The sequence below is a fragment of the Phlebotomus argentipes genome, unplaced genomic scaffold, assembly GCF_947086385.1.
Source record: "Phlebotomus argentipes unplaced genomic scaffold, Phlebotomus argentipes genome assembly contig_2, whole genome shotgun sequence".
NCBI classification, from domain to species: Eukaryota; Metazoa; Arthropoda; class Insecta; order Diptera; family Psychodidae; genus Phlebotomus; species Phlebotomus argentipes.
This window is the reverse complement of record NW_026776162.1, coordinates 2,232,416-2,246,104: the sequence shown is the minus strand read 5'-3', so window position 1 is coordinate 2,246,104 and position 13,689 is coordinate 2,232,416. Positions and strand designations below refer to the sequence as shown.

Sequence of the window (13,689 nt, the reverse complement as noted above, 5' to 3'; positions counted from 1 at the left end):
AAATTCAAATTATGCCCCACACCACCCCGATTGTCTCGGGGCGGGGGTGGCGGCAAGAAAAATCTCAGACGGAGCCCTCATTTTTCATCGTGGCAATTGCCACTCTCTCCTCTGTATTGAATATAATTGAGAGTTTTCCCCCAGAGGCTCTATTAGTGGCGTGGCCGAGAAAGACTCGACTAATGGACGTAATTACTGAACGCATTGATTTGCAATGAATCTCCTTGTATTTTCCCTCCACTCATTGAGTCATTATCCCGCTTTTGCATGACTCTTTCCGCTCTTGCCAGTCTCATTGCAATCAGCCAAAAGTTCTCATTGGATAACGAGGGGAGATCGAAGCACAGAGAGAGAGGATTTCCCATTAAAATACACCAAGAAATACACAAAATTTTAATATAATAACAATTATTGGAATTGAAGCTGCACTTTATAGTGCAGAAATCTCGTTAGAATTTACTATTGTGGATCTTTCTCTCTGCTATCTCACCAGCATCCTTCTGGCATTTCACGGAGAATAAATCACGAATAGTGTGGGTGGAGTTTCATACGATAATATCAGTTGGTGACCATATTGTTCCCCTTTTATCATCATCATGTCATGATTTAGAGGGAAATCTCAGTGAGGTACAAGAAAAATAATAAATTGTGTGCTCAATCAATAATCTTCATCGCTGGCTTGCGGAGCTTTTTTGTGTGCGCGGGAAAACCCACATTGAATGCGATTGCGGGACTCTCGTGGGAGAAGTTATGGTGGGTGGGCGTGAGTTAAGTTTTCGCAATTGACGACATTGACCCTGGCAGGGTGGTGACCTTCGCCATCGTCACTTTTACTGACACGTAATGATGGAGCAGTTCACCCTTGACAACAATGGAAAAATCAGTCTATTTGCCAGAGGCTTTTTGCTGGTGCTCTGGATATGTCTCAAGTCCCCGACGTGGTCTCAATGGGGCTCTCACCCCCGCCCAGCATTTCACAGCACCCCTTGTCGCTCCTGGAACATTCCCACACCACACTCGAGATTGCGGCTGGAAAATAAAAAGGCATAAAAAGAGATACTCCAAGCGACAAAGCCACATAATGTCGCACAATTTGCTTCATTGCAAATTCTGTCTCGTTCTGCAATTTATTTTAACTGCCTTCGCCGCACAAAAAGTTGGACAATCCAGCGTCACCCTATTGAAAGGTGAGTTGAGAGCAAACTTTTAATTGTGCCTAATTTTTCCTCCTGACGAGAGATGTGGTGTTTAATTTTGGACGAGGAAAAGACACACCATAATCATAGTTTGTCTCTGGAATATACCCAAGAATATACCCGGCATTTTCTATAAACAACCAAAATACACTCAGAGAACAATCCTTCTGTTGCTCGCCTCTTCCGTTCCGAATTTTTCACACACAAACTATGTAGAAGAATTTGTTTGAATATAAGATACCATAAATATCCTTGCAAACCTTGTTGCGGGCAGAACGTGAGATAAAAGTCATAAACAATCATATACGCGAGGGATGAGTGGAGGAAAATGTTGTGTTTTGCAGCGAACTAGTGTCATGTGAAAAAATAATAGCATTTCAGCAGGAATTTTTCCAAACGCGGACACAAGAACTGGGCGCCGTTATCCCAGAGGCATTATTTTTCCGTTTCACTTCGCGTGAAAATTACAGATAAGACCCCGGGTATCGTATTGCATTGTGCTCCTTGTGGCAGGACACACGGAGGACTGCGCCCTTGCGAAATAGTGTTTTGGGCGCTGGAGTCGCGGGTGAGGGGCGTCTGCACCGCATAAATCATTTTGAACGGAGGTAGTTGTCGACGATACACCTTCCTTGGTGGCCGAGGGGTGGGTTTATGTGTGTGAGAAGCTTACATGATGCCACCGTGTTGAACGTGGTAATTGAAAAATGTGTAGGAGGAATACCACGAGATACATCATTTGACCAGGCGGCTCCATTAACTGTAACCGCAGCGGAATAACAGGAGTTCCTTGCCACATTTCAGGGTCGAAATTGCTCTCAAGGCATCGCAGGGAGTGGGAAAATTACACCAACTTCAAGAGCGCTTGTTTCACGACCATTCATAGCTGTGAATGTTCACTTGATTTACATCGGAATGGAAAAAATGTATGTAATTTTTGGCAATATTCATGTGAAAATTATATTAAATTATACTTCCACTGCAATTACTTCACTCGACTATCGGTAAATAATTTCAAAGTGAAGTGATAAAAAATTCTGATAAATGTTCAATGATTGGGACTTGGTAAATTGAAACGTTGAAATGCATTATATGTATTTTGGTGTGAATTTTCTGGCAATTGAAAAAGAGTATTTCTGTTTTACACATATATTATGTATTTATTTGCTCTCATTATTTGTATATCGATTTTTAAATTTTGCCTGAGCATGTTTTAAACTTCACACCATGTGCAATTGTCTGTGTTAAGGGGATGTTTTTGGTGGAAAACCATTTTGACACTCGCCAGAGAGAAAATGATTGAGAAAAAATCAGACTGGTGATAAATTCAGCATTGTTTGCATGTGTTTTTTATGTTGATGTGTGGCATTAAATTTTCATAATTATTTCCCGCATGCGGATTCGGCGGGTGGCCATTGGTGGGCGTTGAGGCGTAGGCTGTTGAAACCGGAGGGGTTGAGCTCGATATATGTGCACTCAAAAATGCATTTAACTGTGCATAGGGAATGAGAAGCTGTTTCGGCTGGAAAAGTGAGGTGAATTACATCGTAAATTGAAGGCAACTTTCTGTCCATCAAAATGTAACAAACTCCTGAAGAACCCACAACGGCCACAAGCAGAAGCTCCTGACTTATTTATTATGTTATACACTCCACAAGTAGATGGGCGGTGCGGTGAAGGGGGTGGGATGAGTCCCACTCCTGGAAACTTTGATGAAGCTCGAGAGGATGGAGAGGGTCTTCTTCTCTAATTTCCGGTCTCGACTGGGTAATTATGAAATCACAAGTCCATTCTCTCCAGGCATTTTGAATGATCCTCTCGACACTGGGACGAGGGGAAATTAATTGGATTTTTTTCACTCGGCAAACTGACGAAAATTGAGCAAACACGAGGGCCAAATTGCACACAAGCCCACGCCATCATCTCGGCATACATCTTAAGAGGTGTCTGCAATTTTTATCCATGCCCACTCTCGAGCGGATTTGCGGATATGCCCAGCTATTGCACATATAAAACATACCGTGAGCACTTGATGAGGTTCAAACAACAGCAATTTATTTTGCATGTACACAGTCCACTATCCCATGCACAAGTGTTTACCACAGGCATACACTGGGCTGCATTAAATTTCAGCAGATGTCAGATTTTCCAGTTTAACGAACAATTAAAAATTGAAAGACCTCCTCGGTCTCCCCGCGCCCGAACACGCCCCAACAGTATTTGTGTATGGGGTGCATTATTTGTAGCGTCTGCATGCGAAAATATGTGCAGTGTTTATTGGCCCGACTGATTGCAAAACCATTCGCAGATATTTCGGTATATGTTTAATACAATGTACATATGCTTCAAAGCAAATACCAATTTCAACCCTAATATTTATATGACGCCGCCCCGGCAAAAAAATTAGGCTTGATCACAGGGAATTCCTCCGCTGAAATGCATAAATTACGCTTGTGGGCTTTGGGGAAATTTATGCAATTATTTTCGCAACACTTTTTTTCTCGGGTGAAGCAAAATTTGCATGGATTTTAGTTGAATGCACGCTCTCGCATTAGAATCAAGGGAATGTTGCACATAATGTTGTGTGTGTGAATGGTACGCATTCAAAGTTAATTGAAATTACTAGTTAAAGTGGCAATTTGTATGATAGGGGAGTTATGTGGACGCCATAATGCGTTCTTGGGGAAATTTCAAAACTCCACGGGAAAGTCCATCAGACAAGGGTTAACACTCTATAAAGTTTACAGATAATTTTTTCGTCATGTCCATTGCGAACCTCCCAAACTACACCATAGAATTGCATTATTTATTATATTCGGGTATGTGATTTATGTGCTCGGTCTCCCACCAGCATCGATCATGTGTGGCGCAAATGAGAGCGACAGAAGGTCCGTCGGGGGAGGTTTTGGGGGCCCGCGGGTGGATTTTGTAATGGAGCCACCCAATTATTATTGGACAGTGTGAAATGAGTAAGAAAAATGAATGGCGGGCGGACGTTGTGGGGTTGGACGGGGGTCGTCTGGATGCCGTGCTGGGGCGTTTCGTGACACATCTAATGGATTCAGTTGATCAGACTTGTTACACATGAATGTGAATTTCATTAATGGAAATTTAATTCAATGACGATTATTCAGTGGCTCAGGAGAAGAGTATTTGTGGGGGTAATTTGGAGCAAAATTCCAATTCAATCTTGTGCTCATTTACAAAATGGACGGGAAAAAAACAAAAGAGTTTCGTGAAGTGGAAAATAAATGACTTTTTCCTCTTCACTCACTCTCTCAGAATTTGATCATTATCTCATGATTGAGTTGTTCCTCGGGGAGGGCATTTGAGATTGGAAATGGCATAGATTGGGTGTCACTCAAAATCACGACTATTTGGTGATCTCTCTAAACCAATTTGTCATTTGAGAAACATCAAATCATTTATTTAATTTCTCACTGGCGTAACTTTTATCTGCAACTTTCCCGATGCCATCTAACATTCAGAAGGTCCATAAGAAACTTTTCCTTGTAACATTGCAAGGAGGGGTCATTATGTCTTCGGGGCAGTTCTGGGATTGCGTTTCATTATCAGCATGGAAGTGTCTAATGAAACAGCAGAGCAGAAGATAAATTGAGTGTTGTGAAATAACTTTGGCTACTGTCTGGTGGTTTAAGTTAAGATCTCGTCGTCTTCTCTGTCTCAATGAATATTTGAACTCTTTATTGCTGTGCGGGTAAAACAATGAATAACTGTGCAAATACGCAGAGTGAATTTACTGACTCTGGTTTAGAACTTCTGCGATATACTCGCGGATTTTACCACGAGCAGCTTTTAGTTCAGGTAAATCGTCATCTCGAGGTTCGAACATATCGGCGCAGTGCGCGGCGCCCTTTATGAAAACGGTTTGATATCCGGAATCCGTGGATTCTGTCAAGCCAAGCGGATGCCAAGGATCTTCGCTGCCTTGAATGTAGATCGTGTTTGTAGATTTGATGTCAAATCCACCGTAAATGACGTCGTCATTGTAGATGTTCTTCTCAATGCTAGCCTGTTTGAAGCGCTCGCCGAAGACATCACTGCACTGCTTCAAGAAAAAGTCAAGCTGGAAGTGATTTCCGAAGACATATGAAGCGTTGTTGGAGGTCTGGAAGTAGCCGAACTCTTTGCAGAGCAAGAAGAACCACGTTAGTTCTGAAAGACAAAAGTCCATGTTAAAACACATGAGTTATAAAGTGATAGGTTGAGGTTCTCACTTCCGCTGACGACTGCCGGTGCATCCCATGAATTTACTTTGAGTTGCTCAATCATATTATCGTATTTGTAGTCCAGGCATTTACTGTCGTCTTCCTCCAGGAAAATCTTGTTTATTCCAGCCAATCTGTCTAGAGGTGAACCTTTATTTTCATCATTCATGATACTGCAGATTTCCTTGACGCTGTGTTTAGCGTAGGGCAAGCCATTAGACTGGACAACGCTTGCGAAAATGCTAGCCATGATATCGAATAAGTTAGACTTATCCAGATCAGTGGGAGTCTCAATAGGATCACAAAGTTGGAAGAGTTCTTCCAAATGCTTTGGACTGGTGGTCAATTGATTTTCCAGTTCACTGAAAGCTTCTTTAACACTCATTCGGCAGTCTAGAATGGAATTCGCAACCACATCGTAGTATTCTCTGAAGTCCAACTTTCCTATGACAGCTCCACTCGAACTGACAGCTCCATGAGCCAAATGGGGAAACTTGATTCGCGTCCAAGCCGCCAAGGAGCCAGAATATCCTCCACCGAAGATTATCCAGCGATTCTTTGATGTCAGATTGTACTTCTTCTTCATTTCCGTGATGAAAATTGCCACATCCGTAACGTCAATCTCTGAGGAGGAAAACACATAATTGTCAGATGGTGATCTGATGTTGGGATGACTCTTGCCGAAGAATCGTTGCTCCAGCTGGATGCAGAGAGCTCCGAACTCCTTGGCGTAGTTTAACCAGGCGCCCTCGATCATCCATCTGGGATTAGCAGTTCCTAGAATAATAAATTTATTCCACATTAAGAACTTGACGTCAATTTGTGTCAATTGCTAAAGTGGAACAACAGGCAATTTTTCACTTACCCTCTCTGCCAATGAGCAGAAACACCGGACCATCTTGTGCTTTGAAGTATTCAGAATTGGTGAAGTATCGCTATAAATAGAACGCAATAGTCAAAACAAGGCATCTTTACTGATATGTCTGATCATTACCTGCTGGAAGGTGTCCAGATCTATTGGACTGTATGGATCCGTTTGTTGCTCAAACCACTGCTCTTCTGGCAGACTCTTGCCAGGTGGAAGAGTCAGAGTGTCTCCATGAAACTCATCGAGAATTCTGCCTCTCCAGAAAGATCTTGTGGCGAGAGAGATGCTGAAAGTGCACAAGAGCAGAAAAACACGCACATTCGCCATGATTAACTCCGGCAAACTGACACATTTTTTCTCAGTCCGATCTTATCGAGTGCCTGTGTCCAGAGATCGCGTCGGGGGAAGGTCACAGATCAAGGTGAATCGGCGAATTTGAAAAAGAGACCGAGAAAAGGCGTAGACAATAAAATCTACACAGAGAGAAACAGAGTGCTTCAGACAAGCTCCAGGTTGTGCTCTGGGGAGAACAGTGGCTATTATATTTAGCAAATTACACGAAATGGCACCGCTAACTGGCCAGCGTGTTAACTAATTGAAGTAATATTGCTGCTTCTCCATAACTATCATCCAAATGGTGTTATGCATAATGATCCCCTACCTTTATACAAATTAATGCTCGTAATTTCTGGAATTAGTCCCATGCTTAACAGCATTTACATGATGTTGCGCGCTTATTAGAATTTATGTATTTGCACTGCATAATCAGACAGTTCAGTCCTTTTTTCCATTACCCAACACTCATATTTAGCCACAAAGCGATGGAAATTCATTTCATCGGATATTCAATAAACTATTTATTCGCATATGATGAATCCAAAGTAAAAATGAAATCATCAATTCCATTTACATTTGGCATGCACAAAAGTTTGAGTGCAGAGAAGTTGAAAAATACGTATTTGCCGTGGTGCGAAATAACAATAAATCATTCCTGTATGGCAATTAATTAAAATTGAGAAAATTTCCGCTCAACTTCATCGTAATTGGTAGGAAATTCATAATTTAATTAAAATTTTGCGACGAGTGAAAAATTGGTCTCGCACCCCCTTTTTCCAATCGCACAACACGGGAAAATTTTTCCGGTGAAATGGGGATTGTACAGTTCATTTTGCCAAAAGTGTTATAAATGGATGTCCACGTGATGGCTGGGTGGGCAAATTAAATTGAAGTATGGGGAAAATAATTGTGGATATGGCACATGGAGTGGACAACTCTCCATGCATTCAGGACAAGTCCAATTAGTAAAATTATATGGAGCTCTTCACGTCAATTTCGAGCCACTTTAATCACTCATCGTGAGAAATGATTATGAAATTTGTAATTCACACATAACTGGGCATTGTGAGCTGTGCCAATGTGAATGGGGACGCCTGGTGAGAATTGAGTGAGCTTGGAAAGCTCCGCTAAGCCAAGCGGGATTGTGAGCAGAAGCGTCCGGAGGAGTCCTGAAGGGAAATTCACACATACACACACACTCCTATTCCATTTGATGGGAAGTTCACATAGATTCGCAGCAGTGTAGAGTGATCGCTGAAGTACAGGCTATTCGTTTGAGTAGCGAGCATTAATTAAGGATTAATTAATTGGGCATTTTTCGCACTTGCGCTCACAATTGTTGTCTCTTTTGGCACATAAAGGTTAAATTCAATTAAACGAAATGAATGAAATCGAAAATTCAGTTTAATTAACTTTGAAATGTACTCTTCGTACATTAAGTAATGAATTAAAAGGTTCATCGTGAAAATGGTCACAATGGATTTCGGAATGCCATTGATCAATTTAAGATGAAATTGATATCAGCCCTGAAGAATGCGATTGGCGCACATCGCGGACTATTGAAGGTGAGAGAGAGAGAGAGTGAGAGAAGTGGCGAGAATAATTCAACTGCACATGCTGGTGGATTGGATGCACGAATATGGTCACATGATGGATGACGGTCAAGTGGATGTGGGCGACGAGCTGGGATGGAAATGGAAACCGCATTACTGATTGAAATTTTATTGTGGATGACGTTTGGACACTTTTCAAAAATTTCCACATGCCACACACACAAATTTATGTAATTTGTGCCACAGTAGACAAATTATTTTAATGGCAGGAGCGGTCCATTCCACTGATGATGATGGCAAGAGCGCGCGGTTGTGACTCCACCATTGGCTTTTTGTTGCTCCTCCGACAGTGCATTTCGCCAGTGTGTCCCTCTTTTTGCTCGCGGGGCTGCGCCACGATGTGCAGCACCACCAGCAACCCCACCGACAATGAGACACTCTCGGCAGTGTACACACAATCGCTTGCAATTAAAGTTGTGTGCTCGCCCTAGAAGTGCAGTCGCACAAATTTGATAATTTCAATGAAATTTGATTCACTCTTTTCCACACATACACACACATCTCCAATTTTCAGCGCGTAATGTGCCCGACAGCTGGATTAAATCTCTGACAATTTCACGCTCCAGTAATGAGAGTCATCTCTAGCATCTCCATCAACAGTTTGAGCCACCCAAGCGTTGCCCCCGCAGTTGGTTTTTGGTATAAAATGCCAAAGGAGCTGTGGCGCTCTTGCACTTGGGCACAGAGTCTTCGAGTCGCAAGTAATGATCACGTGTGTGAAATTGTGAATTTTCAAGTGGTTGCGGGAGATGACGTTCTCGAAATTGTTCGCCGGGAGTGCGGATGGGAATGACACGACATTGACAGCGGTGAATAGCAATTTGGGTCCAATTGATCGCTTCTTCCGGACCCATTATCACCATCACTCCCCTCATCAATTCTTTCCGCATCAGCCGCCACCACGGCATTCATCCTTCGACCCGGGCAACTCACATCACGCCCCCAATCATGATTACTCAGGTGGAGCTCTCTATCATCCTGGAATCTATGGCATGTATGGCTGGCATTTTTCAACGAAATTCACTGTGAAAAAATGTAAAGTGTCGGGAAATTGATGACAATTTGAAGTTTAACTTAATTAGATCTGCTTTAAGACCTGACACGCTAGCTTTTCATTTCAATCCTTCATTATAGTACCAACAGGAGGAGCATCCTCATGAAATTTTCATCAAATTTCCACACATTCGTCCCCACGAGGACGCATAATGAGACCATCGGGTCCCCTATATTATGCAATATATTTGTCTAACTGAACTGCCATCAATCACCCATAATTGGCTGGTATTGAAAATCACTTAGAGACTCTATATTCTGTCCAGGTACGGTCCCCATCAGCAGTTCGGCCTGAAACTGGGTCACGGCGGCTATGACGACAGCTATTCATATGGGTGAGGCCTTATTGCAATTTCCAATTTGTGCGAAAACTGAATTTTCCGCATTTTTCCACCTCGGCCACACATTCCAGGACGAGTGGAGGCCACATGTACTACGATCACGGGCCGCACTACTCCGGACGAAAGAGTGGCAAAGGCAGCGGAGCCTTGTCCGCCCTCACACTGCTGGCATTCCTGTTCTTCCTCAACCTGCTCCAGAGCTGCCTCAAGGAGCACATGGACACCATGAATCCCACGGTGATGGTCATGACCGCGGGTTCGGGTCGGGAGCAAATGGAGAAGGTCTTAGATGTGGAAGAGGAGCGAGGGATGCAGGGAAATGCAACAAATGTGAAAGAATTCAGTTTGCGAGAGCACTTTATTGAGCTTCCGAAGCTCTACAAACTCGGGGAGAATGCATCAAAGGTGAATGTGTATCTTAAAGATTACTCTGCGGGGGGTTAGAATAAATAGATTCACAAATATACCCATAATCTCTCATCTAAACCAGTAGCAACTCTCTCTCTTTCTCCTCTTCAGGTCCAATTAGAATTCATCTGACAGCAATAAAAGCAATTTGTGGTCTAATAACTTCACACTGCATAATGACGATGGAGTTATGACTATTATTATTGTTTCTTGCGTTGGGAGCTATATTTAAATTGTCACACCTTTCCTTCTACTAATTGAATGGTCCCACCGTGTGCATTTTATGACGGTGAAATGCTTCCAAATGATAATTTAGTGGAAAAGTTTGAGTGTCAGAAAATCGTGAATTCACTCCCAGACCGGCGGCGCTAAGAAGCAGAATGTTTTAATGAAGTTTCCTACACTGCGAGTAGTTCCACTCCCTGTTAGTTGGCGGCAAAAATTTTCGTTAGTTCATTCACCTCGTCTCCAGTGTTCACACACTTGTGGGATGACGAGAGAAAAAAGCTCATCCGGGGCAAAGACCGCTCAACAGGACTTTCCGGTGGAAATTTCTCTCCTATCCTTCATTCTCTCTCTTCTTCTATACCCAGAATGTGACGCGAGATGATGTGGAGAGCAAAAAAAAAAGTTGAGACTTCTTCAGGCATCAGGAATTATTCAAAATACGCCTTCATGTGGAGAAGAGCTTCTCCAGGTGGGGATGAATTTTGAGCTTTTTGACAAAATCTCAGCCGCACAACAAAAGACGTGTTTAAAGCTTTGAAAGTTCCCTGGTATTCATCACATCTTCAGCCGCACTTAAATACGGTAATTATTCTTTTGCCAGACGCCCTCGTCGATGTGGTGAACCCCAAAGACACGAAGAAGTGAATGAACCATTGAATGAGCGCGCAGAGGAAGTAATTTGGCAACTTTTAAAGGGCGCACGAAAAAAGTATAATATTTTGCATCAAAACCACTTCTCTCTCCATCGCGCAAAAACCGTGAGTTCTTTCCAAATTGTACAAGTGTTTTTAAGACGAACCAAACTTGTGGCTTCTTGCATGATTGTTGGTGGTGATTTTGAGTATTTGAAAGCATTGGAATTCAGCAAAGAGGGAACTTTTTCGTTTAATCTCAATATTCCCTATAGCTGTCTGAATGCTTCCTTTCATTCATGTTTCCTACGTAAGACTTGCCACTTGGCAACTATTTTAACTTTTTCCACTCGTCGTCGTGAAACCCCCGTGCTTTGGAACTTTATTCTTTGGCTGTAGCTTTGAAAAGCAATTTTGTTAAGCTCATATCACTTTTCATTTCTCTCATCGTGCAGGAGATACGACTTTTCTCTGCGAGAATGCGAAACTTCAAGTACCCTGTTATCATTGCATTTTTTTCACGTCAATTTGTGCACACACGTAGAGAAGAGTTTGCATGAAGCATGACAATACTGAGGAAAAATCTGCAGGACATTCTACAAATGTTTTGTGGAGGATTTGTGGGTTTGCTGTGATGTGAGAGTGTTTGGTCAAATGCTTTGACTAGAGGTGTGAATTTGCTGCACTCACTCAAATCAGTTCAGGACAATTACCCACGGCTTATCGTTTATATTTACCAACATTTCCGCTCAGTGATTGAGGTAAGATAAAAAGTTTTCTGCCCTATTTCTTACCATGTTCCACTTCTTCGTCACTCCAGTTGCAGGCAGACTCTCGCATATCAGCAAAATTTACTTCACATCAACGACATTTTCACACAAAATCTCCCAAGCACATCTCTCGATGCATTACACTTTGAACAGTTGGTTTACATAAATATATACACGATCGTGTGTGGGAGTATTTGAATTTATTCAGAAAGTTGCGGCAAATGAAATTCTCTCTTCTGCGCAAACCCAACTTTGCCGTACGTTGGAATTGACAAAAGAACCAAGTGTATTGCATTTTTTTTCCTATATAGTTTTCCTCGTCCAACTCTGCATTTCCTCGCCTCTTCATTGAGTTTGCAACAATTTCCCGTTTGGAGTGGAGTTTCACATGTTTCCAATGTGCCATCACCATCAAATTGACACGATAAAGAATGAGAATTTCACAAGTTCCACTCCAACATTTTGCCACCTGAGATTTTCATTTCTCTGGCACACTGACTCAATATTCCTCAATTTGGATGAAATATTGGGACAGGGTTGGTCGATAAAAATAAAAATCACATTTTCCATTTAAAGTCCCTGTCTCTCACTTTCCACCCATCCGAAGTGTCCGATGCATTGTGATATGTCCAAAATTAATCCACAATCAGTTCACTGCGCTATTGTTTCCGTGCTGTCGTCCACTTTGGGCGACACGTCAGATAGTTGAGTGGGTGAAAATCCATAGAATGCTATCGCTTGATATTCCATTTATTCATTTTATCCCCATGAAAACTCAGACAAGCTGTATCAATGGCGGAAAAAAATGGTGTCAGAAACAGTTTCCTGTCAAGATTCATTTCAGCCAGTCTTGCCATTTATCAGCAGCATATTATATTCCTTTGATTAGCGAAGTTCCTGCAATTTGTACATCTCAGTTGCGTGAGTAAATAATATGAAATGATTCCAATTAGGCCGTCTTCTAGAGGCATAATAAAATTGGAGACGAAGAAAGGGACTTCTTCATCTAATTAGGAGTTTCAGCTTTATTTTATACTCGTCAAATCCGCAACGCCGTTTCAGATTTATTATCAGTATCATTGCGAATATTAATATACATATACTCTCTTTCGTTTTTCAGCAATATAATTTTCAACTTGATACTCAGATCTCTCCTCAAACCACCAATTATTCATTGTGGTGTCAAATTTAGTGGGTGGGAAACATCAAAGACAGACTGAGAAAATTATATCGGCAATAAAATTAATTTTCAGTAAATAAATGGTGCGAATTCGAGGATGGATAAAAATACCGTAAACATAATACCTCTCATGTGGGGTGGAATTTCCCATCGCATATGATGTGGGGGGAAAGTGGAATGTCTTATGCACAGTATCGCTGTGATCATTTTGCAAGAGAATCAATTTGATAGAGAATTTCGGCTATTAAAGTGTTTCGTTTCAGTGGCAAATACAGTGTGAGGGGTACTTTATTGTTCAAAAGAAGGGAAGCCGTATACCGGGGAATGAAATAAAATCATCAAAGGAATTCATTACTTTATGTACTCTCCGTCTCGCACATACGCTATGTACAGCAGCACCACCCATCATCGATGGCAATTCAAATAAATGTTATTCACAGTTCATTTGCCATCTGCCGACGGAGGAATGTTCCCGGCCCTCGTCTGAGACACTCTGGCAGAGCATCTCGCAAGTATTTTCCCCATTTGGCTCCCCCCTCCCGGAAAATTGCACTTGAGGAGCACAAGGAAGATTGATTGAGTGCATTGATGTGAGAATTCCAACGAAAATGAAAGTATCAACCGCATCGTCGGGGAAAATGGAGGGAATGCTATAGAAATCTCTGCGACATTCCCGCCGCCACCTTCCACAACGGAGGGGCAAATACCTTGAGGCCATCTCCTCATGATACATGTATTCATGGGTAATTGCCCTAATTTGGAACAATACTCAGCCAAAATGGCACTTAACGAAAACATTTGTCTTCGCAAATGCCGCTTGCGGAGTTCAAAAGGA

The 13,689-nt window shown here is 42.1% G+C and overlaps 2 protein-coding genes across 2 annotated transcripts; one reads left to right on the top strand and one right to left on the bottom strand.

The window, feature by feature from the left end:
* Positions 1–4,871: 4,871 nt before the first annotated feature.
* On the bottom strand, positions 4,872–6,649 carry LOC132262973 (thymus-specific serine protease-like). The gene is made up of 4 exons (XM_059762499.1): positions 6,420–6,649; positions 6,291–6,360; positions 5,435–6,202; positions 4,872–5,372 (listed from the first exon to the last, which is right to left on the bottom strand). The coding sequence occupies exons 1-4, from the start codon at positions 6,618–6,620 to the stop codon at positions 4,954–4,956; spliced, it is 1,458 nt and encodes a 485-aa protein (XP_059618482.1). The 5' UTR covers positions 6,621–6,649; the 3' UTR covers positions 4,872–4,953.
* Positions 6,650–8,991: 2,342 nt separating this feature from the next.
* On the top strand, positions 8,992–10,080 carry LOC132264855 (uncharacterized). Its single transcript, XM_059765187.1, has 3 exons — positions 8,992–9,236; positions 9,562–9,630; positions 9,708–10,080. Exons 1-3 carry the CDS (start codon positions 8,992–8,994, stop codon positions 10,078–10,080), a joined length of 687 nt encoding a protein of 228 aa, XP_059621170.1.
* Positions 10,081–13,689: the final 3,609 nt, after the last annotated feature.